A 22,742-nucleotide genomic window follows, 5' to 3' on the forward strand; every position below is an offset into this window, starting at 1 on the left:
TTGTTTAATAAAGAATGCCCTTTTGTAAAATAATTGCAAGCATCAATGTATACATTTCATTTGTGACAATTATTGTTGCAGAAAAAAAGTCATTTTTAATGTTAAAGGTAGTATTTTAGAAAGCTCTATATAATGGTAGTAAATATCAAATTCACTTTTTTCAAAATAATAATTGGTAATATTCTAAGATTACAATTTTTAAAACCTTTTTAAAGTGTTGATTATATATGATAATGATTTTGTATCTCTTTACCTGGATTACTACCATAAAGTGCAAATGGACGCAAATATACTAAGCTTATCTGCGATATATGTATTTGCATGAAATTTGGTACACATGTTCCTTTTACCTCCTAGGCACTCACTAAGAACCAGGTTTGACTGATCTGACATACCTGACATCTGCAATTCATGAAAAACTGCAAGCTTAAAACTATTCATACATGCTATGCATAGATTTGGTGGTGTGGTGGCTGAGTGGTAAAGCGCTTGGCTTCCAAGTCCTGGGTTTGAATCCTGGTGATGACTTAGATTTTGAATTTCTGGATTTTAGGGCGTCTATGAGTCCACCCAGCTCTAATTGGGTACCTGACATTAGTTGGGGAAAAGTAAAGGCCGTTGGTCATTGTCTTCTTCCCCATAGATTTCAAGTGAAGTGAAAAGTGAAGGGTTGTCTTTGTAATAAAAAAAAGTCTGAACAGTGTGAATGTGGGTGTTTGTGTGTGTGGGAGGGGACAATGGTTGAAAAGCAACATTGATGAGAAACTGAAGAAAAGTCAGAAATTGTATGTAGGACTAACTTTTCTTTGTGGGAAGGAACTGGTTAAGGGGTGGGGTGGAGTGGGGGTGGCGGAGAAAAGTAAAAGTGATACTAGAATTCACGGGCCAAAAGCGTATGTGTGTCTGGAAGGGCGTTATAAAGTGGGTCTTTCTAAATCAAGTCAACGGTCTATGTTGGTGAAAAAAAAAAAAGAGGGTTCCAGAAAGAGAAAGAAAGAGAGAAGGAAAAGAGAGAGAGAGCAGGCAACAAAATTTCATTGTAACAGGGACTAAAAAAGTAGGTTATGTTAATGGTCAAAATGTGAGCTGTTTATTGAAATAAGGAGGTGTTCTAGCCATAATAAACAATATAAAGCTTGGGAAGAAATCAATTGGTGTAGCCTGTCTGTAATGCTAGTACATCTAGAAAATGCTTTTGTTTCATTAAATTGCATTAGGTCATATTTTGACTCTCTGCTCAAGTATAAATATGCTTTTACAGATGTAGACATTTCCGCTTAACCTAAAAGTGAAGTTCCCCTTTCAGACCTTGCAATTTATAGGGCAGATGATGTAAAGCAAGGGTGGGCAACCTTTTTGTATCGAGGGCCGCATTTTTCTAAATTTGGGAATGGGGGGCCGCATATGTATATATAACTTAGAAAGATACTCTAGCTAACTGTGTAGAATGTCTTTTAATTCATATTTACACTGTATTATATTCATGTTTCTTTTTGTTCCACACACCATGTTAAGGAATTACACAAGTTAGCAATTTTTGAAACAATTTTATGATTTAAAAAAAAAATTGCTGTTGTCTTTTTATATTACAATATCCCCACAAATATAGAGTTGTACTTAATGTGCAGTATTTTATTTTTTACACTAGTGCATAATGTTCCGTAACTGTGGAACTAGCTTACTAGTTGTTACTCCTGTGATTGCTGTCAAATTACATTCAGTCAAAATCCACCCGTAATTATACTTAATTTCCACACAAAAAAAATGCTTGTTCACTGAATGAGACAATATATGTTCCAGAAGTTAAATGATTGACAATCGAAACTTGCCCTTGTGGAGCATCACCAGAGAATGCTGACCATGTCCTTCAATGGTGCATACTAAATCAAGAGACCCGAACAAGACTCTGGCCCCAAAACCCTCCTATAGAACCAAAACTATTCAGGAACTGCCTGATCTGTAAACCACTGCACGGTTCATCTCAGATATAGGATTACTGATCTGAACCCTCCAACATGTGAAATGAGAATAAAGAAGAAGAAGAACAGATGTATGTGTACCCAAATAGTGTGAACAGCAGCAAATATTTTTTAAGTGTGGAAATACAGCTTCTGGCACCCATAAGACTCTCGTTGAAGTACTGACTGGAACTTCTCTTTGCTTGGAGTTATGTCCTCTGGAGTTGAATCAGCTTCTGCACTAAATGGTAGCTGATGGTATTGAAAATTGGTTCTTGACGTCTTAAAATTTGCTTTTAAAAATTGCACAAATCTAAATAAGCTTTGTACTTTTAATCATTTCACTAGAAATAGTTTCACCTTTCAGCAAAGGAAAATGACAAAACCTGCTTTCTTTTGCTTGTAGAAATGGGAAAACCTTGTTTGAAAAGATTTAACATGCATTTACATTTCATATGCAAAAAAACCAGTGCAATAGCAATTATGAAACACATGAAATCTGTCTTCCACTATTCATTAGATATATTGGTAACTAAGTCACAGTCAATGTCCTTCAAGTAACATAACAATTTCTTCCTTGAGATTTTATGTTGTTCTCATTTGCCTAGCCCATGCTAAGATAGCGGATACATTAGATTATTTTGTTCCTAAATCGGAACTACCTGTAGTTAACACCCCTAGCTCTACTAAGTTTGATTACTATGTCATTCTGATCAATATGATGTTTAAATTGTATGCAGCTTTGTGCAAACTTTCCTGTTTAGAGTTTATGGCTGGGATATTTTTTAATAAAAAAAAAACAACAAAACCAACTATTTTATTCAGTCAAAGATTAATCTCTATCAGTTGTTACACTTGTTATTATGTTCCAAGCCTATCCAACATTCAACACAGTTCTTCATAGCATTGAATAAATACTGATCAGAGATTGTGTTTTGAATTGAGTGTATTAATGTATAGCCAATAAGCATAATATTCGTTTACTTGAAACTTTTATTAATAGACAGTTTCAATAATTTATATAGATATTTTTAAAAATATATTTGCATTTTTATATGTATATACTGTGGGCACTCCTGATTTCTGTAGGTGTCGGCTGGCCGCATAAAACACTCAGGCGGGCCACATGTGGCACGCGTGTCATAATTTGCCCACCCCTAATGTAAAGGTATTCTGATTCTATGGCCGAAGCTTTACCTACTTTGCATATATTTGGCCCTACTTTGAATCCTTCAATTTAGACCAATATTTTATCTTTTTTTTTCCTTTTTTTTTTAACTGCTTATAAAACTTTTTTTTGTGTGCAAACTGTTAATAGTGTTAAAACTTTTAATGAATACGCTCATTTGATTTATACATAAAATTGTATTGGTCTAAACATACTGATCACTTTGTTTTCCAGCTGTACACTTACAACGGCCAGGTATGAAGTTTCAATCCCAGAATGCAACCAGTGGTTCAAACCTCCTCACATCACAGCAGGATCAGTTGAAACAGTTGAAGCTACAGCAACTCCAGATGGAACAGGAAGCTCTGAAGAAGAGACAAGATGAGATAGCAAGACAGGTAGCTAGCTTCCTGAATTGACTTCTAAGCCTGGGGGCACTGTATTCAGATAACATGCATGTTTAGCTGTTAAAGTTCTGAATTTGTGAAAAATATCCTGGATTTTTAAAATGTGACCTTTGAAAAAAAACATTTTAGAGTGCATTGTTTAATTAAAGTAAAATTTCAGTTATCTCATTTCATTCGTTTGGAATAAAATTCTTGAAATGTTAAAAAAGTAAACTTTACTTAATCTATGTTCTGCAAGGTTGTCATTGCCAGAAGTAGTACTGGATATAACCATTCTACTACCTATGAAATGCTTCCTATTAGCATGTCATGCGTCTCAAATCGCCTCTGACAACCGGTCCAATTCCTGGCCTTCACGTGTGGCTCATTTAGTCTGGCAAAACTATTTTCACTAACAGGAGAAGGGGCAAAGGCAAATAACTGGCGACAGTAAGCCTCAGGCAGGAGGGGTTCCCCACCTAGGAGCATGAAAACTCTGAATTCAAACCTCTGCTCCTTGCAGCTATACCTAATCATGGTAAAGGCTTCAGGAGTCAACCCTGAGTAAAAATCAGAAGCCTGTGACCCTTAGCACTCAGTTCTACACCTTGGCAGAGCCTGCGACGCCTCTGACCCCAAACTGTATCAACACTAGTTGTTTCTTTGGATACATCAGCTGCTTGGAAATGGGGGAACTGATGTATGGGCGACATCATTCCGACCACAACTGATGCCCAGGCATTCATGTCATCTCTTTCACAACTGAAGGAGGCCATAGCTAATTGATCTAAAAAAATATCTCACTTCTATCCACTCCACTCTTAGTCTTTAACAATGTTTTGGTTTTACCCTGATTTAAAATTCATTTTTTTTTTCCATATGATCTTTGATTTTATTTTATCACCAGGAAATGGCTTTGAGAGCCCAGGTAGGTGAGTCTGTCTTGGGTACACCAGGAGATATTACATCTCTCTCACAGTCAAGTGAACTGACCACTGACCCCTTCTTCGGACAAACTGGTACTTCTGATCATCATTCTAGGCAAGAGAGTGCAGATAGTGGATTGGGTAAGTTTGACCTATTCATTCTCAGTCTTAGACTTTTGTCTAACAAACAGGCTAGCCTCCTTCAGTCGTAGAGCGACTATGGTTCATCTCAAACCCTTCATGTTACTGTGGAGCCCTATTTTGTAGACATGCCCGTCGACAAATATCGCAGGTTAAGGTGGCTTTCGCTTTAGTGGTAGAGGAGCTGGCTATTTTTCTCACGGTACAGTTTTCTTCCAGAGCTGAGGCCCATGTGCCTTGCTCAAATAGATAGTATACTGACTAAACTTCATATAAAGAAATAGCTTAGCTTGTGTTTGCTCAAACTGAAATAAGTACGTTTATGTTAAAACACTGAATCTGAAAATCAGGAAAAAAAAAGGAATAAATAAAATAAAATCTTCTTAGATTTAAGTGACTGTGTTCTTTAGTCTTAAGTTGCTGATTGAAAAAAAAATCTGGTGTTTAGTTTCAATGGAAACACTTGGGACAGTCTATCCCTGAAATCTCTTGTGTTGATCCATCCCCCTAGTTTTAAATAATGGGAAATGAAGGTAGTTGATGAAACCATCACATAAAGCACCATCATTAAGGCACTGACCTCAGAATCTGGTGACATCTTTGCCTATTCTTAGCCTATTCATTAGCTCATTAGCCTGTCTTGATCCTTTTTAAAATGAGGGGGGGTCCAAGAATGATCATTTTATACTGCTCATTAAGTGAGCTAAAGAATTAAAACTAAATCTGCTTTCAATTAATTCAATTGTTTTTCCTATCTTATTTTCATGCTGCAGTATTAACACAAAAAAAATATATCTTGCATAGTGATAAATGAGTATCACCATTAACTAACTGCAAGTAGTGTTTGGCTTATAAAACTATTTCCTAGAAATACTATTTTAAATCAGCTATTAAAGATATGGATAGGAAGTTAACAGTAATACTTAATTCTGCTAAACACTTGTGTATACTCTAGCAATAAAGGTGTAAACAGACAATTTTAATGGTGACATTCTAATACTGGTCTGAGTCATACATTAAAAAAAAAAATTCACATATATCATGCACCTTATAATAAATCTAAAATCTCGTATTTATCGTCACTTTGTCAAATTCAGTACTTCGTTAAGTTTTTATCATCTTTAAACTAGTTTTATATTTGGCAATTACAGGTGGAATGGGCACAAGTTACAGTCTCCCACGGACGCCAGATGATTTTCTCGGGAACATGGAAGATATGGACACTCAAGATGGAGGTAACACTACAAATATATAATGTGTCCTCAAACTATTTTCCATTTATAAATGAGGGTTAGGTTAAAAGCTAGAATAGGGTTAGTTAAAAAATTAGAATAGGTTAAATCTTCTTGTCAACTTGTGTATTGCCATCTACTTTCAGGCCCTAAACTGTCAGGGCAATCAGATTTCGGCAGCATGGATATGGGTGGAGTCAGCGATGTTGGGGACCACCTCAACATGGACTCTGATGACTTGGTGCCTAGCTTACAAGTAAGGGTCTTAATAATTTGTACAAAGTGAATCTAGCACACTAACATTGTATCTTTAGTCAAATATACAAAAATAAAACAAAACAAAAAGCAAGGAAGGAAAGAAAAAAAAAAAGATAAGTAACTTACCTGGGTACCTGTCCACATTTGATACTACATGTTTGGCTAAGAGGCATTACAGTAAATTGTCCTGTAGAATAAGTAGATCTAGATCTATCTATGACTAGACTCTATATACCTAGCTTTAATATGGTGGTTTGAATCAATAGCGCTTCACTAATTTTTATCAAAATGAATATGGGAATCAGGAAATTTTTTATTTTTTTTGCATTCGACTTTTTTAATACATTTCTAATGAGCTTTAAAAAGTCACTGTGTAAAAGCTAAATGAATGGTACCAACCCGCCATTCCCACCACTCTCGCGTTCTTCATTTCTAGACTAAATCTTTCAAGAACCAATCCAGGTATAGATCTGGGCACACAATGTGTTCACCTCACGTTTCTGTCTAATAAAATATTCTTGCCAATGTTAATTCTGTTTCTTATTTTTACTTTTACATCTGACTAATTCCTTCATTAATTTTCCCCTAAAAATAAATCCCACTAAAATCTACATACCACAGTCTAGTTATTTAGTGCATTCCTCTACTTTTGATCACATAAAATCTAAAACTAATTTCATCCTCGAGATACTAAATGTACACTGACCAGATATAGTTGTATGATACTTTCAGTAACTTGTGTTTTTCTTTGTAGGAAGAAATCAGCAGTGAACTCCTGAAAGACGTGGAGAAAGTTTTAGGCAACAAAGACCATCCTTTGACATGGTTGTGAGATCCATCCATTGACTCTTCTCTATATTCTGATACAATGCGTAAAAAAAGAAAAGCACATGTTTGCGCATCACTCCTGGTTGGCTTACGAAAAAACAAAAAGAAGCAATTTTGTACGCAAATATAACAGACATTTTGTGCACTGCGGACATTATTATCCTGGTTTCATACAAATATTGTTAATTATGTAATTACCATCAAAACCTGAATTTGTTTTCCTACGTATTACTTTGATTTTCTTAGCTCATGTTTACGTTCATATGGTTGTCAAATATTTACTTTTTTTTTTTTTTTTTTTTTGTACCCTATGAGTTAGTCTATTAAGAAAACTCTGTTACTAAAGGCTGGTTGTTGAACTTAACATTTTTTTTTGTTCTTTGAACTTGCCTGTGTACCTCATATTTCTAATGTACAAAACAAAAAAAATGACAATATTGTATTATCTTTTTCTTTCCTCTTACTTCTCTATTATAAACACACTACTGTATTTTAATTTTTCTGCTTGAAGAATTTATTTGAAAAAAAAAAAAATTATTAAAGATTATCCAGTGTTGAGGGTGGGTGAGACTTTGGTATGTTTTTATGATCTTAAGACTTGTTACAGTACTATGTCTACAGTGGACAGTTGACAGAGTGGGGCACTCTGAATGGTTGTGCAAAATATTTTGTGTTAAGAAAAACAACATTTTATCTCCATACTATGCATCTATCACACCCTGAGTCATTTTTGTTATGATTTTTCATGGATCTGTTAATTCTTTCATTCATCTATTTGTTTTTTTTTTAATCAGCATTGGCATATTCATCATAAAATTGAAAAATAAAAATGTTACAAATAAATTTAAAACGTATACATATTTAAAAAAATTATATATATATATATTATATATATATATATACATATATACAGCTTATATTTTTTTACTCTATATTTGACCCATCATGTGTTGTGTGTTAACCATTCGCTAATACCATGTATCTTTGTTGATAGCTAAATACAGTGCCCCACACCCTTTTTTTTTAATATCAGGACAAATATGTTTGTTGCAAGCTCTGTGGATACCAGAACTGTGAACTTTTATGTGATTCTTATTGTTCAGGCCTGCAGGGATTATTATTATTATAGACACAGTTGAAATGTTTTTGAATATAAACAGATTTAGGGAAACCCTCAGCTGATCTCCCCTTTCCTTGCACCCTGATTGCATTTTTTTTTATTTGCAGATAAATTTTTAGATAAATTGTAGCAATAATCACTGGATGAAATTACTGCTTTCTAGTAATGGATACACTTGTTTGTGATATTTTGTTTATATATATTTTTGTCAACATGTCTATGCACTAATTTTCATCGATTAAAAAAACTTTAGATGAGACCTCTACAAGTTTGATGGATTTAAAATATTTTTATTTCTAAGTAACTGAAATTTGATATAGTCTAGCTTTCTTTTTCTGGTAGAAATGTATGCTTAAGGTCATGAAACTTTGACGCACATGTATCCAACACATGTACCTAATTGATGACATTTTTGTTTTTCAAAACACAAAAACAAATAATGTACGCTTGTAACCCTTTTTAAAAATACACTTCTCCCTGTATTCATTTCTTTAGTGATTGAAATCTTGATTTAAGTCTTAATTTGTAGGCCTTTGGTTTGCATAAAGTTTTCTATGCAATTTTTTAATCTCAATTTTTTTTTGTTTATTTACATACATGAAATTTTTTCATTAAAAATGGCAAGAAAATAATAATTATTTATTGAAATGTTTGTAGATTTTTAAATTTTTGTCTTTGAAACTGGCCTGTTGTGTTCTAGTTGACACACAATGAAATCAAGGTGTTTTTCTATTTATAGTGGGAGAAGCAGGGGATTGGTTCTACTATGTCCTCATGTTGCTGTTGCTCTGTTTCTTGTTGTGCAGGACACCTGTCCTTCCTGTTATTGTAGCTGTTGTTGAACGTGTACTGCTGAAAACAATTTGGTTAGCAAATTTTCAAAGGGTGATAATCCATTCATGGTCAGTCTGGAATTTATTTTGTTTTGTATGTGTCCATACACTGGAACAGTTCTTTCAAAAGTGTAGCCATGATTCTAATATGGTTTTACAAGCTATGTTGTTTGTTTCTCTGACCTTTAACCTAGACAAGGAAATATAGCTCTCTGTCCAATACTGTGCTTTATGACCTATGAGATATATTTACATATATATACATATATGCTATAAAAATGATTTGTTATGCTTTTTTAAAGAAATAAACCCTTTACTATAGACGTTTCTCTTACATTCTTTTCCCGTGTATGAACTACAAGTATTTAAACGAAGTCAATACTGTTGTAATTAATTCAATCCCATGTATACCATTAACTGTAGCTAAGCTGAAGCCTTTCCTTTTTCTCTCTCTTATCTTGGCACTTGGGTTTGTTTGCTCCTTTCACCTCTCCATGTTTCCATGATTGAAATGGTTATGAAGAAAGATGTCCCATGAACTAAAAGACACTTGAAACTAATTCCATTACCCTCTTTGGGCAGCACCTGGTTGTCATCATCATCATTGTCAAATCAATATTTGAATGAACATTGATGCGTTTTTATTATGCTGTTGACATTTTTTTCTTTTTCCGTACAAAAGAAAAAGATGGTACAAGTTTTTAAACATGTCTTGGTTTAAATTTTTCTGTTGTTCTGGATTATTGTCTGAAATTGACAAATATTTATTATGAAAAAAAAATAATATTGCTCTAATGCGAGCATTTGAATGTATAATTGAACTTAGTATGGTATTGGTAAATTTTAAAAAAATTAAATCTCTACTGACGCAACCTGATTTTGAAGTATCCATTCAAAGTTGTACAGTACTTGTAGGAAAAAACAACAACCTAACTCTTGTTCTTTGTACTGGAAATAAAAATATGTTTGTGTATTTGTTTTCTAGCTGAGGTTGTCCTCCAGTTATTCACTTCTTCACAATATTGACTGCTTCTATTAAACTGGTCTACTCTAGTGTCTTCTTTTTGCTTGTTCATTAGTTAATAGAGGAAAAAAAGAGTCATTGTATTGACTGTGTCCATTGTTTCGTGAATTCCTTTAAATAGTTTAAAGCTTTGTCTAGGCTAGTAAAAAAGTTTTCAGCAACTTTCCATTACATAACTAAAAGAAAAATTCAAACATGCCCTCCAGTTTATTCATGTTTCCAAATTTTAACTTAGGATTTCTTAAAAATGAATTCCATGATTTGAATTAACATTTATTCTTTTCTTTTTCTATTTATTGTATACACAAGCAATATTTTATATGCATATCAGTGGTTCACAAAAGTTGCCTCCCTTACTTTTCATTATTTTGTCCATTCAATTCTATAGTAGTGTTCATTGCAGAACCAGTTCAGAAGTCAATGTTGTGGATTAGTTGATGTATGTTACTCATTCAAAGGTGATTCATGCTCATACTATTTATAATAAAGCACATACATGTTTTAGGGAGAGGTCATTAGAAATGTTTTCTGCATGCCTCATAACTCAAACTAGACTGTGTTACAACACCCACACAGAAAGTCTTAGTCAAATACTGGATTTAAAAATTTGTTTTTACACACTTTTGTTGTGACCTATATAAAACTTTCGCTAAAATGCTTGCCAACAGCATTTTGAACATTTTTTGAGGTTTCGTATTTCGAACAATGTTGGATTTCCTAATTGAGCAAAGTGGATGGAAACACAATCTTGATTGGACTATGCAATGAACAGTTTATACTAAACTCTTAAATTTGTTACATTCCACAAGTTTCTCTTTTCAAACATTTAGAAAGTAGAAATGATCTGTATCCAATTAGATTTGGTACCATCGTGAACAGCTAACGAAAATCTGAAAATCATAAGATTGTATGAGTGGCCTTTTCCGAACTTTAATGAATAATATTTTTCTTGAAATGTTATTTACAAAGGTGAATATTCTTCTTGATCAGTTTTTAGTATTATTGTATAACATGTACTTTCATCAAGACATAGAAATACATTTTCTATTAGGAAAGTTATTGAAAATGTTAGTTTAGCCTTTATAGATATTGAATGTTTGTATCTGTTAATAATTTGTATTTCACTTGCATTGTGAAAGTGGAAATGTAAATATTAAATTTTTGATAACCCCTCCCAAACATGAATCAATATTTGTTACAAAAATAAGTTAAAAAGAAAAAAAAAAAAGAAAATCATATTTGCACTGATTTTTCAATCCAGATTTATTAGAGTTGAAACATGATGTTATGAAAAAAAATGTGTTATATTTACTAGTTGCCAGAGGAACACAAGCTACATTTTTGTCTACTTCTATTAATAATGTTGTTTTATTTTGAAATACTTTTGTCATTGAACCATTGAGTGGGACAAAAATTAGAACAAGACTCTAAATTGTCACCAACAGCCACTAAATGTTGACAAGCTGCTCCCATGGCAACTAGACATCATAACTTTTATCACTGATTGTATTGGCTACATTAACTAATAAAACGATTGGAAAAAGAAAAACAAAAAAAAAATATTTAAAAAAAAAAAACACTACAAATGGTCTTCATGTTCTCCTTGGGTAAAGTGTTTGTTTTACTTGTTGATTTGTAGACAGTATTACTGTTAACAATTTGGTGCCTGGACACAATTATTTGTAGAACCGAAGCACCAATGGCAAGTCCATCACAGTGCAACAGAACAGTTCGTAGAGCTCATTAGGTCATGGTCACAATGCAACAGCTCATTGTTGTGAATTGGGAAGCACAAGTAACACAATTTGGCTCAGTGTAAAAGTCTCTGGTCTCAATGAACCTAGTGTTTCAGTGAGATATTCTATCACTTCTTTGACATTGAAACTGTGACTTAAGCTGTATACTTTAAACACCTGAAATAGATACACCAGAGGGAAACATTAAGATCAAATTCACTAAAAAAAATTGTATTGTGTGAATTTTGAATGTTGTGGTATGTTTGGCACAATTAGCAAAAAGATATTTGTTTCATAGAAAGGGAAAGTTTTTGCTTAGAGACTGTGACTATTAAAAACAAGACTTTGGTTTTAGGTAGTGTAGCAAGAAGTAAATAGAAATTTTTTGGAAGCTCTAGAGTAAGGTTAGCTCTAGTCTCTGAAGTACCGTAGATATTTAGATAATACGACAATTGACGGTTGCCTTCACTATGTATTAAAACTTGTTCGACATCGTTTATCAGCGTCGACTACTTTTAAATTGTGGGTTAATCGCCTGTGTTATTTGAGTGTTACCTCGGTTAAGATTTATCTGTGCAAGACACAACCGGAGGCGTCTAACAGGTACCAACAATAATCTGCCCAAAATAATGATTAGAATAGTGTAACTACAAGCCTAGTCAAGTAAACATCAACCATTAATGTGTTTGAATTAAAGTGATAGACCTGATAAAAGTAAATAAAATCAATATTTATATGCTAACAAAAATTACAAATGAAGACAACTTTTTAAATATAAAGTAAAGTTTCCCTTTCAGACCTTGCTGTCTATGGGGCAGGGGCAGGTAATGTTAAAGTTATGCTTCTTTGGCACATGGTTAATGAGCAGGGTGTCATGTGGACAACACAACGACCAGCCGCCTTTACTTTCTTTCCTCAACTTAAGTATGCATTACAGCTAGGTGTTTTCAGGGTCGTCCTAAAAATCCAGAATTTCAAAATCCCAGTCTTCACAGAGATTTGAACCCAGAACACCAGGTTTGAAAGCCAAGTGCATAACCACTCAGCCACTGTGACACCTGTTTAACTATGCACAATGTTTACCTGTAAATTACTTATAAAATTATCAGTCTTTATGAATTTGGGACTAAAGTAATCCAATACCATCCCCTATTCCTAAAAAGTCTCTCTATTAAGGTGAATTTAATGGAGTTCTGGGATAGATCACCACTCAAACCTATAATAGGAAGCTTATCATGGGGATTTTCACATCTGAACGCATATTAAGAAGGACCTGACCATTCATGAAAGCACACATAAGGAAAATCTACCATAATATCTTCAGGACTTTCTTTTGGAAGAGCTCTTTGGATGGAAGAGAACGGACCACTGCTAACCCCTTTATCCATTGACAAAAAAAAATTCCCATAAATTGTGGTGCTTGTTATAAGCCTATGAACATTCCAGGGAAAAAAATATCTACTGCTCATAAAAAAACAAACAACAAAGCTGGATTATGTAAAAGTGACAAAACTGACTGTTGTAAGTGGTCTACATTCAAGTTATTTCTTACTGTACTGATCAATTTGAGACACGCACTTAGAAATGTAGCAAAACACCAAAGTGTAGTGCTTCACATTAAAAACTGAAGAAGTGTATGTGCTGTGCGTAGTGGTATACATTATCTTAAAGGTCTGTGTCCTTACCTTGTGTCTTGATGTGTGCCCAGGCATTTAATACAGCAATAGCGTGCTCCACATTGGACACATGTGTAATTGGAGGGAAAAGTGAACAAAAGTTAAGGTCCTACTTACACACATTTTTAATAATAATCAACAAAAAGAATTTACAGTAATTCAATAAGTCAGCATCCCCAGCTAACGCAGAAAAATCATCAAATAGAAATTTGAGTACCTTTGATAAATGTAAATAGAATTTTTTATAAATTACAGAATCATTGTATTTTAAATTTTAAAATGTTTTAGCGACTTAACTGTTGCCATTAAGTTGCCTATGATTTACAATGGTGTTGACTACTATGTGCATTTTTAATTTTTTTAACCTAACCTTAAATTTGATAAAATCCTAATTATGCTGTTGGTGAAAAACAATTAGGGGTGCTTATCTACATGATTATCTCATTATATATGATATGTATACATACAAAATAAACCATCAATTCAATATTAAAACTGAATAGATAATAGTGAACAAATAAATGCTATCTTACTAGATTTTTCTAAGGCTTTTGACAAAGTTCACCACCATAGTTTGCTTAAAAAATTAAAATATTTCGGCATTAATGGTCCACTGCATCAGTGGATTAAAGATTTTCTGATAGGGAGAGAACAAACTGTAATAATAAATGGCTCTAAATCAACACCGATAACAGTAAACTCAGGTGTACCTCAAGGAACAGTCTTGGGTCCACTACTATTTTTAATTTACATAAATGATTTACCAAATTGCATTACTTCAGGAACAAAAGTCAGATTATTTGCAGACGATTGCATAATATATAGAACAATAAAAACAACACAAGACACAGATATTTTACAAAGAGAATTAGATGAATTACAGAAATGGGAATCAAATTGGAGTATGTCTTTCCACCCAGAAAAATGTCAGTTGTTAAGAGTAACAAAAAAACTAAAACAAATTAATTCCACTTATCTTATTCATGGCAAACCAGTAACACAGACTAAAAACGCAAAATACCTAGGTGTTATAATAAATGAAAAGCTGTCATGGAATCCACATATTGATGAAAATACAAAAAAATCAAACAAAGCATTAGGATTTATTAAAAGAAATTTCTATAAATCAAATAAGAACATAAAACGAAAATGTTATTTAACCTTGGTTAGGCCAATAATAGAATATGCATCCTCTGTTTGGGACCCCTCAACTCAAGAAAACATTAAGAAACTAGAACAGACACAAAATAGAGCAGTGCGATTCATAACAAACGAATATTCACATTTGACTAGAGTAACACCTTTAGTAAAATCACTAAATTTAGAAAGCCTTCAGGACAGAAGGCTCAAAAGTAAAGTAGCAATCATACATAAAACACTGAACCATAATCTTCAAATACAAAAACAAAATTTAATTAAATACTCTGAAAGACACAAAGATAAAGGCACATTCCTCGTCCCATATGCTAGGACAAATTTGTACAAATACTCCTTCTTCCCTAGTGCTATTAGAGCATGGAATGGGTTGCCTGAGCTAGCCAGGAAAACCAGTGACTTGGCAGAATTTAAGTCATTGGTTAATATGCATGACTAAATGCATGACGCGTAGGACGTAATCATCTTCTTTTTGAGTAGAAGTAATTTTTACCATTTAACAGCTGTGCTGGGTCAGACACTTATCAGTTATCCCATATGGGAGAGGACTGCATGCCAAGTCAATCTTTGGGTAATTTAAAGGAGGACAGCTTAACAGAGGTGGCCTTCATAAGTGCTATAAAGATCAACTCAGGTACTATTTCGCCCTCACTGGCATAGAGGAAAGTAGCTAGCAGCAGATGGCAGTCTAATGAGACAGTTGGGGAGCTCTCATGATGGCAGCGGGACACACATTTGAAACCAAAAGAAAAACCCTTAATGAAGACTTAAATAAACCTCCAGCTAGCAATGGCTTTGTCTGCGTCAGATGTGGAAAAATAAGGTCACAAATGGGTTTGCGTTGCAATGTGAATCACTAAAACTTCATATGTTATTAAGGTGCACATAGATTTGTTATTTAAGTTATTCACTAAGATCATATGTGTTCGTGAACTTAAGAAAAAAGTTCTCAAATACATTGCTTTTCATTTTATCAGCTTTTTCCTTCTTTAATTAATAATTTATTTTTTATAGCGCTGTTATTAATCATAGTATATGCTCAAAGTGATATGAAAACATAAATATGAGTTAAAATGACAAACTAATCTAATTATTGAATAGGTAGGGCTTAATGTTCTTCCTGAATGTAGTGAAACATTTGTGTCTGAGCCCAATGAGGAATGAGTTTCAAACCTTTGAACAAGGCTTTTTTTTATTCTTTAGAGCCTAGTTTACTATTTTGTTAATATGAAGTAATAAAAAGGATATCCACAGACAGCACAGAAATGTCTCTCTGGCAGGGTTGAAGGTGGAGCACAAGCTGTGAAATAGGTCGGTCCATCTTTATTCAGCATGTGCTGGAATAGAATGAGCTTCGGTTAGAACTGAACAATAAAATGTTACTAAAGATTAAAAAAAATTAAGTAAGAACTGACATTTTTAAAATTGTCATGAAACACAAAATCTAAAACGTTTCTCTAACTTTGTGGATGAAGGTTAAGAAAGATAATAACAGAGGAGAAAGAGAATGAACAAATAGAAGAAGAAATAGTGTGGTACCAGCATAAAAACCCCCAACACAGTTGTTAACTTTTGAAAGAAAATCAAGTTATAAGGGGGATGCACAATGAAATTTCAATTTTTGTAATTTACAGATAAATAGAAAAGCTTTATGCATGACTTGATAGAACATATAGAGACATGAGTAACCATACACATTTTATGAGTGTAGCCTTTTGGGTTGCTATGGAAATGGCGGCCATCTTGAAAATAAACAATGTTTACAAAATTCTTAAAATATTCTAAAGTACTCAAAATTTTTTTAATTTTTTGATTGCACCTGATAGATATTTGAATCCCATAGGTAACTGGCTAATTTTGTTTTGAAAATTATTACTGGTTTAATTTTTATGAATTTTTAAAATTTTTATTTTTTTCCGACCCCATTTTTCATCTGAGGTCACATCATTATTTTTATTTTTTTATGAAATTTATTATACATATTGAAAATTTTTGCAGCCTATTACCTATGATATACTATCAATAAACTACATGTGAAAAATTATTAGTCTAACTTATACAGAACTAAAGATTTTGAGATTCTTGTGGACAACATGCACCTAAAAATACATTTTGAGAAAAACGCATTTAAAGTTTTTAAAATGATATAAAATATTTATTGTAACCATAAAAATGAAAAAAAAGGGAATATTTACATAAAACAACATAATAGATAATAAAAAAAACAAAAAACTATTCATTAAAATGGCCTGATTGATAGGTTGGACCTTCTAGAACCTCTGCCCGGTGCTCATGCTCAATTCTTCGTTTTTTCAAGTTTTTTCTCCTGGACACTAATGCGATTGATTTTCTTTTTCTAACAAGCTGTAGTTTGACATTTTGCTTTTTCTCACTAGAAGAAATGTTCTTTAGTGTCCAGGGAATGCCTAATATGTCAAAAACTGATCTGATGCCAACAGGTCCATTATTGAAGGCTAAAACAGCAAGGTATGTCGCAGCCCTTACCGTTTTTAATGTTGCGAATTCTGTTTTGGGGCATCTTTGCCAAATGAGGGAATGAAAAGATTCATTGGCGTTTTGTGTTCCCATTCTAGAACATCTTTTTAACAGATCTGTGTCTGTTAGTCTTTTCATTATAGGAAATAACAGTTTACCTATTTCTGATGTGATGGTCTGGTTGTGTTTTTTATATGGCTGTTTTAGTGCCTCTGATCTCTTAAAGTGACACCAAGATGTAGCGCCATCAGGACACAACCTGTGGTTATGATCTAGGTCTGAGCTCATCATATGAAAAAATGAGCCCATAACAGCCAGCTTCATTTTTGGAATGTCTGGAGCATTTTGGCGCAGAGCTTTGGAATAGTAATTTGTAATTTTTTCAATTTTTGGCTTTGTAAGCCTATAATTTAGTTCTTTTTTGTTAGACATTTTTAAATTGTTCAAAGCATTAAACATTCTTTTTGAGATGTGGTTAATGCAGTCATCTTTTAAGATTTCTACATCATATCCTGAGTTGGTAATGGCAGATGAATGCGATTTACTATCGCCATCACACAGCATCGTGCCATAAACAAGTTTTCTGGATGCCACAGAGCGCGAAAAGATTTTGGATGCTGCTGCGGCCTCCATTGCATTTGCTGAGCCACTGAAGTTTTTTTGACACATATGCTTAGAGGCATCAAAGTTTAGTTCTGCAGAGTTTGAATCACAAACATGGCAATAATTTGATAGGACTTCGGTGTCGATGACGAGTCCAGTATCAAAATCAATAACTGTGCCAATTCCTGAATGAGATGAGTGGCCCCTTTTATGCCAAGTCCCATCGAAAGAAACTGTAATAACAGGACAGCCTGTTGAACTTATTCTTTCATCTGTAGTTAGAGGTTGTGAAATGTTTCTTCCATGCACAACAGCAGATGCCCTAATCATACATTCTTCACCAGCTTCAATTATAGCGGTATTGACTATGTTAGCTAGATTGTTATAAGTATTTCTGTGCATGCAGGGCATACTCATAAGTCCACAAAACCTATCAAATTTAGAATGCGAGATTCCAGATTCTTTTAATGCAGCGACAGCGCGGACATTAATATCCAGATGAACATCATTACTTTTTTTTGAGGTCCAGTCGGACCACAAATATGTTTCACAATTTAGGCATTTGATTTTAATCAAATGAGCCATGCCTTTTGATTGTGTGATGCACATAGTTAATTTGTTGTCAAAGCAATGTGGACAGCACAACAAGGAGACCATTGTGGTCAATTGCATTGAATTCATCATGACGTATATGAAATCTTCAGGCAGCCTCTTATTGGTGTTATCAGCGTTAGTAACTGCAGTTAGGGATATTTTTCGCTCAGCTGCACTTGCAGGCTGTGTTGTTGCTGCTTCAGATCCAGCTGTATCCAAAACAGAGCTGCAAACAAATAAAAAATAAATTAGAGGGTCTTTAAAAAAAAATTCAATAGTATGAAAGTACACGTCACATCTATCACAACATGAAGATTATTTTAAATTTTATAATGCATTTTAGAAATCATATATTGTATTAATCATAAAAAGTAAAGAATGTATAGAGACATGTTACATGTAATATAGATCTATATATGACAATATGTACTAGATCTAAAAAAAAACAACTAAGACCAAGACTTGAGTTGAAGTCCTACAATACTGTTCAATACATCATCATACACGATAATCAGATAATCTAATCTCTAGAGATTATCTAGTTCTAATGTGATCTATGCTCCTAATATAGACTAGATCTATAAAAGGATAGATCTCTATGTTTGCAATCATTTTCATGATATTTATTTAATGTCTATAGAATCTAGATTCTAGATCTAGATGTGATTCATTGGATAAACACGTTGTCGAACTCAAAGAGCCAAGGTTTCATAGTCATTATTTTATGTGTCAGCACACGCTTGTCTAGTAAATAAAAAAAAAAGCAAACTCTAGATCTAGACTTACCTTTGTAATTGTGCATTTGTCTTTGAAGCATGTCGTCCTCTGGGCTTACAGTAACGTTTTTTCTTTCCAAACATATAACCTTTTGTTGGCATTTCTGAGTTTCAATAATGAATCGATTGTTGATGTGATGGAAGTTTACAGAAGAAGGACCGGTTCACGTCATGTGCGCATGCGTGCATACTTTGTAGTTACGGAAGCTTTTTCAGTGCGCATGCGTGTAATTACAGTAACTATAGAAGCTTTGATGGTGCGCATGCGTAAATATGGCTTTGTGGGTGTGTATATGAGGATATAGGGGAAAAAAAGAGGTAGTGACGTATTTTGAAAGTTCATTGCAGTACTATTTATTTATAGAATGAGAAACCATGCACATAATCGGAACTAGAAAAGTAGACCTTTGTATCGATACCATCTGTTAGGGATGAGAGCGTACATTAGCTTATCAACTATAGCTTACAAAATGTTGATTTTTCACCAAAACATCAAAATTTTGCTTATATATCTACATTTAAAATACAAAATTGATGTATAAAACGTATTTTTTTTAGTATTCTGATAGGGAATTCGTATTCTAGACATTTTAAACTATTAAAATCAATTAATTTTAAAATATCGATATTTTTGACCTAAATCTATGTTTTCTCACTGTGCATCCCCCTTATAAATCCTTTATTCATTATAATTTTGATCTTTTAAAGCATTTGGCACTCAATGAGTGACATACAGTAACAAAATAAAATTAAAAACTAATACTGTACAAAAGATTAACCATTATCTAAGAAACCTCTTTATTTATCTAAGTGCTAGAAATTATGACATGAATGCTGCTTTATTTTTTAGAACAGTAATATTTAAAAAAACAACAAAAAAAACAATGTTCACTTTATTGTTGTTACCTCTTCCTCCAGTAACGCAGAAAATGTTTTTCTGTAGCGGAGCTTAAAGTCTCCCCTTGATTTTCTCTTCTTCTTTGGTCCAGGACCTGCAAGTTCAATGTATTTTTATTCTTTCTACAAACAGTGCCAAGGACAAGTATGAGAGACTTCCTAATTGTTTTTCTTCAATAGTTTGAATATATGTGTGAAGTAGGAAAAACGGTTCTTTGACTTCTTAAATTTGTTTTGTAACTAAAATCAATTGGTAATGCTGATAGACCACAATAAAAATTAACAAAAGTTTGTTTCAAGTAACCAGTAGAATGAATACACTTAGTTGAAGGTGGGAAACAGAGATACAAATGTGGAAAGTTGTATCAGAATTTTCTTACACAGTAAAATAAATCTTAATAAAGGATAAATACATTGGAAACTCAGCTAGCAAATGCATTCAGTAGTGAACATTTCAGGTAACAACCAACCATTTTGTTAAATTTTTCACCAGTTATCTAACACAATTTGGATACCAAACAGCCAGGACTGACCAATTTTGCAATACTACATGTTCTCATAGAGGGATATTCCCCCTTCCAAACAGTAAAGCAATTGCAATGAGCAATAAAGGCACTTAGCTTTGGAAATGAGGGGGTTGTGGATTTATATTTTATTATAAAACTAAAAGCTGAATAACACAAAAAAAAAAAAAAAAAAGGTACCAGATGAATCAATGCCTTCGTCAAATTTGGGAGCCTTTTTACTCATTTTAAGATCGGCATGTGGATCTTCTGAGAAATTATCTTCTTCCAAAGCTTCCAGAGCCTTGCGCTGTCTACGTCTCCTGGCAGCTTCATCCAAAACACGTAGTTGTTGACCATCTTTGATTCGAACTGTGTGAAGCAGAATGTAAAATGGTAATTAAAAGTAACACATTTAAAAATATTTCTCATTTTAAATGTTAACATTTGTTATTGTTGAAAGATTAGTAAAGTAAATAGATAACTAAATATATAATATATAAAAAAAACTATCTCAATCCAAACGTACAATAATGCAATATTTTTTATAATATTAACTATTCAGGTAATTATTGTACTTTAATACTAGCTTGTCCCAGACAACCGATTATTGAATGACCTGACATTGTCAATAACGCACGCGTGCTAAACCGGCTAAACACTACACAGCGTGATGCCGCATGGAGAACGATAGTTTTTAACTTATATTTTATAATCTAGATCTAGATTATAGAATAACTAGATCTATAAAGTATAATAATAGAGATTAGACCTGGCCCAAGTCTAATAGAGTCTAGATCTACTAGACCTAGCGTTAGATCTAGAAAAATGTCTGCGACTACAGGTGTTTTTTTCCTTTTGTAAATCTTTTTACTTACACTAAGATAACCAAGATTATGATAAAAGACTGGGCTGTAGATATAGAATCTAGAAAATCTAAATGTTAACGTGAAAATTAATAATTAAATTATAATGATCTAAAATGCTGGCCGGTAAAAATCAAGTGCTGTATAAAGTCAAAGCAAGACTAAGATACTTGTCCAAAATGCAAACACTGCACCTCAAGTAAGCATTAATGTCCAACCACTAGAAATTGTTGATCACTTTTGTTACCTTGGCTCCATCATATCCAATAACACTCTACTGGATAAAGACATTAACAACAGGATAGCCAAGGCAATGCCTGGCAATGGCCACCATGTCACGGTTGCAGAAAAGAGTCTGGGACAACATATTGCTGACTAACAATACTAAAGCCCTAGTCTACCGGACATGTGTGCTGAGCACCTTGCTATACGGAAGTGAAACATGGTCAACCTACTCATGTCAGGGAAAAAAAGCTGAATGTCTTCCACCTCCGATGCCTAAGGCGGATCTTTAAAATAAGGTGGCAAGATAAGATAACCAATGAGGAAGTGCTATGAAGAGAAGGGTGCCAGGACATCCACTCTGTTATCAGCAGCAGACGCCTTGGCTGGCTTGGCCACGTTCATAGAATGCCAATAGGACATTCTGTATGGCGATCTATTAGAAGGCAGGAGAGCCGCTGGTCGCCAACTTTTATGTTATATGGATGTATGCAAACGCGACATGAAGCTCTTCAAAATCGACACTAGCAGCTGGGAAGAGGTGGCACTGGATAGATCCACATGGAGAGAGAGAACAAAGGAAGGGTCACGGATTGCAGATATTTATGTCATACACAACAGAAGTAGAAAGAAGGGTGAAAATGCATCGGCGCCTGGTGATTACATATGCCCAACCTGCGATCGCAACTGTGTATCAAGGATTGGCCTCTGTCTTTAGTCACTCAAGAAGTTGCAAAGCCAAAGTGCCCAAAGGGAAAATATCGTCTCTCGAGACGTAAAGTTTAAAGTTAGTCAGTGCGACAGAATATAAAATATATAGTGACATTGACTGTTCATATCATTGACATAGTGACTCATAGTCAATATATTGAATATATAGACCTACCAGATTCTCGTTTATCTGCCATATAAATCTAGAATATAGTCTCAATGAAGGTCTTCTAAATTATATCTAGATCTCTAGTCTTGATCTAGAATAGATCTAGTTATTTAGATATATTAAGTCACAAATGAAATAAGAATGTTTGTGCTAGAGACTAGAGATGCTTTTTTTCTAACATTAAAGATAGTAAAGTGAATGTGTTTTATTTTTTTATTTTCATGTAACAATGAGCTACACTATTCTTGTCACTAACCTATGTAGAGGTGATCCAAAAATGAAGAAGAAGCATTTTTTGCCCTAATATTTTAACACTCATCCCTCCCCCACCCTTTTTTTTTTTTTTTAAGAGTTCTTAAGTTACAAACAGAAACTCACGTGAATTGGAGGACTTCTCTGTCTTTTATAGAGGAAAGTGGATTAAACTTGATTCATTGACTTCAGATCATTAGGCCTATATCTGT

The 22,742-nt window shown here is 33.6% G+C and overlaps 3 protein-coding genes across 3 annotated transcripts in view; 1 reads left to right on the top strand and 2 right to left on the bottom strand.

Annotated features, from left to right (window-relative positions):
• Nucleotides 1-11,107, top strand: part of LOC106069547 (transcriptional coactivator YAP1-like) — a 41,535-nt gene extending 30,428 nt beyond the window's left edge. The window contains exons 3-7 of the mRNA XM_013229235.2: nucleotides 3,361-3,524; nucleotides 4,420-4,579; nucleotides 5,731-5,814; nucleotides 5,958-6,067; nucleotides 6,824-11,107. Of these exons, the coding sequence (XP_013084689.1) occupies nucleotides 3,361-3,524; nucleotides 4,420-4,579; nucleotides 5,731-5,814; nucleotides 5,958-6,067; nucleotides 6,824-6,901 (596 nt within the window). The 3' untranslated portion in view covers nucleotides 6,902-11,107. The remainder of the gene's footprint in view (nucleotides 1-3,360; nucleotides 3,525-4,419; nucleotides 4,580-5,730; nucleotides 5,815-5,957; nucleotides 6,068-6,823) is intronic.
• A 12-nt stretch (nucleotides 11,108-11,119) lies between these two features.
• Nucleotides 11,120-22,467, bottom strand: LOC106069549 (zinc finger HIT domain-containing protein 1-like). The gene is made up of 6 exons (XM_013229236.2): nucleotides 22,285-22,467; nucleotides 20,512-20,682; nucleotides 19,817-19,902; nucleotides 15,690-15,778; nucleotides 13,296-13,376; nucleotides 11,120-11,787 (listed from the first exon to the last, which is right to left on the bottom strand). The coding sequence occupies exons 1-6, from the start codon at nucleotides 22,304-22,306 to the stop codon at nucleotides 11,766-11,768; spliced, it is 471 nt and encodes a 156-aa protein (XP_013084690.1). The 5' UTR covers nucleotides 22,307-22,467; the 3' UTR covers nucleotides 11,120-11,765.
• Nucleotides 16,568-19,575, bottom strand: LOC129923092 (uncharacterized). The gene is made up of 2 exons (XM_056012360.1): nucleotides 18,921-19,575; nucleotides 16,568-18,360 (listed from the first exon to the last, which is right to left on the bottom strand). Exons 1-2 carry the CDS (start codon nucleotides 19,010-19,012, stop codon nucleotides 16,674-16,676), a joined length of 1,779 nt encoding a protein of 592 aa, XP_055868335.1. The 5' UTR covers nucleotides 19,013-19,575; the 3' UTR covers nucleotides 16,568-16,673.
• Nucleotides 22,468-22,742: the final 275 nt, after the last annotated feature.

The sequence above is a fragment of the Biomphalaria glabrata genome, chromosome 15 (genome assembly GCF_947242115.1).
Source record: "Biomphalaria glabrata chromosome 15, xgBioGlab47.1, whole genome shotgun sequence".
Lineage (NCBI taxonomy): Eukaryota > Metazoa > Mollusca > Gastropoda > Planorbidae > Biomphalaria > Biomphalaria glabrata.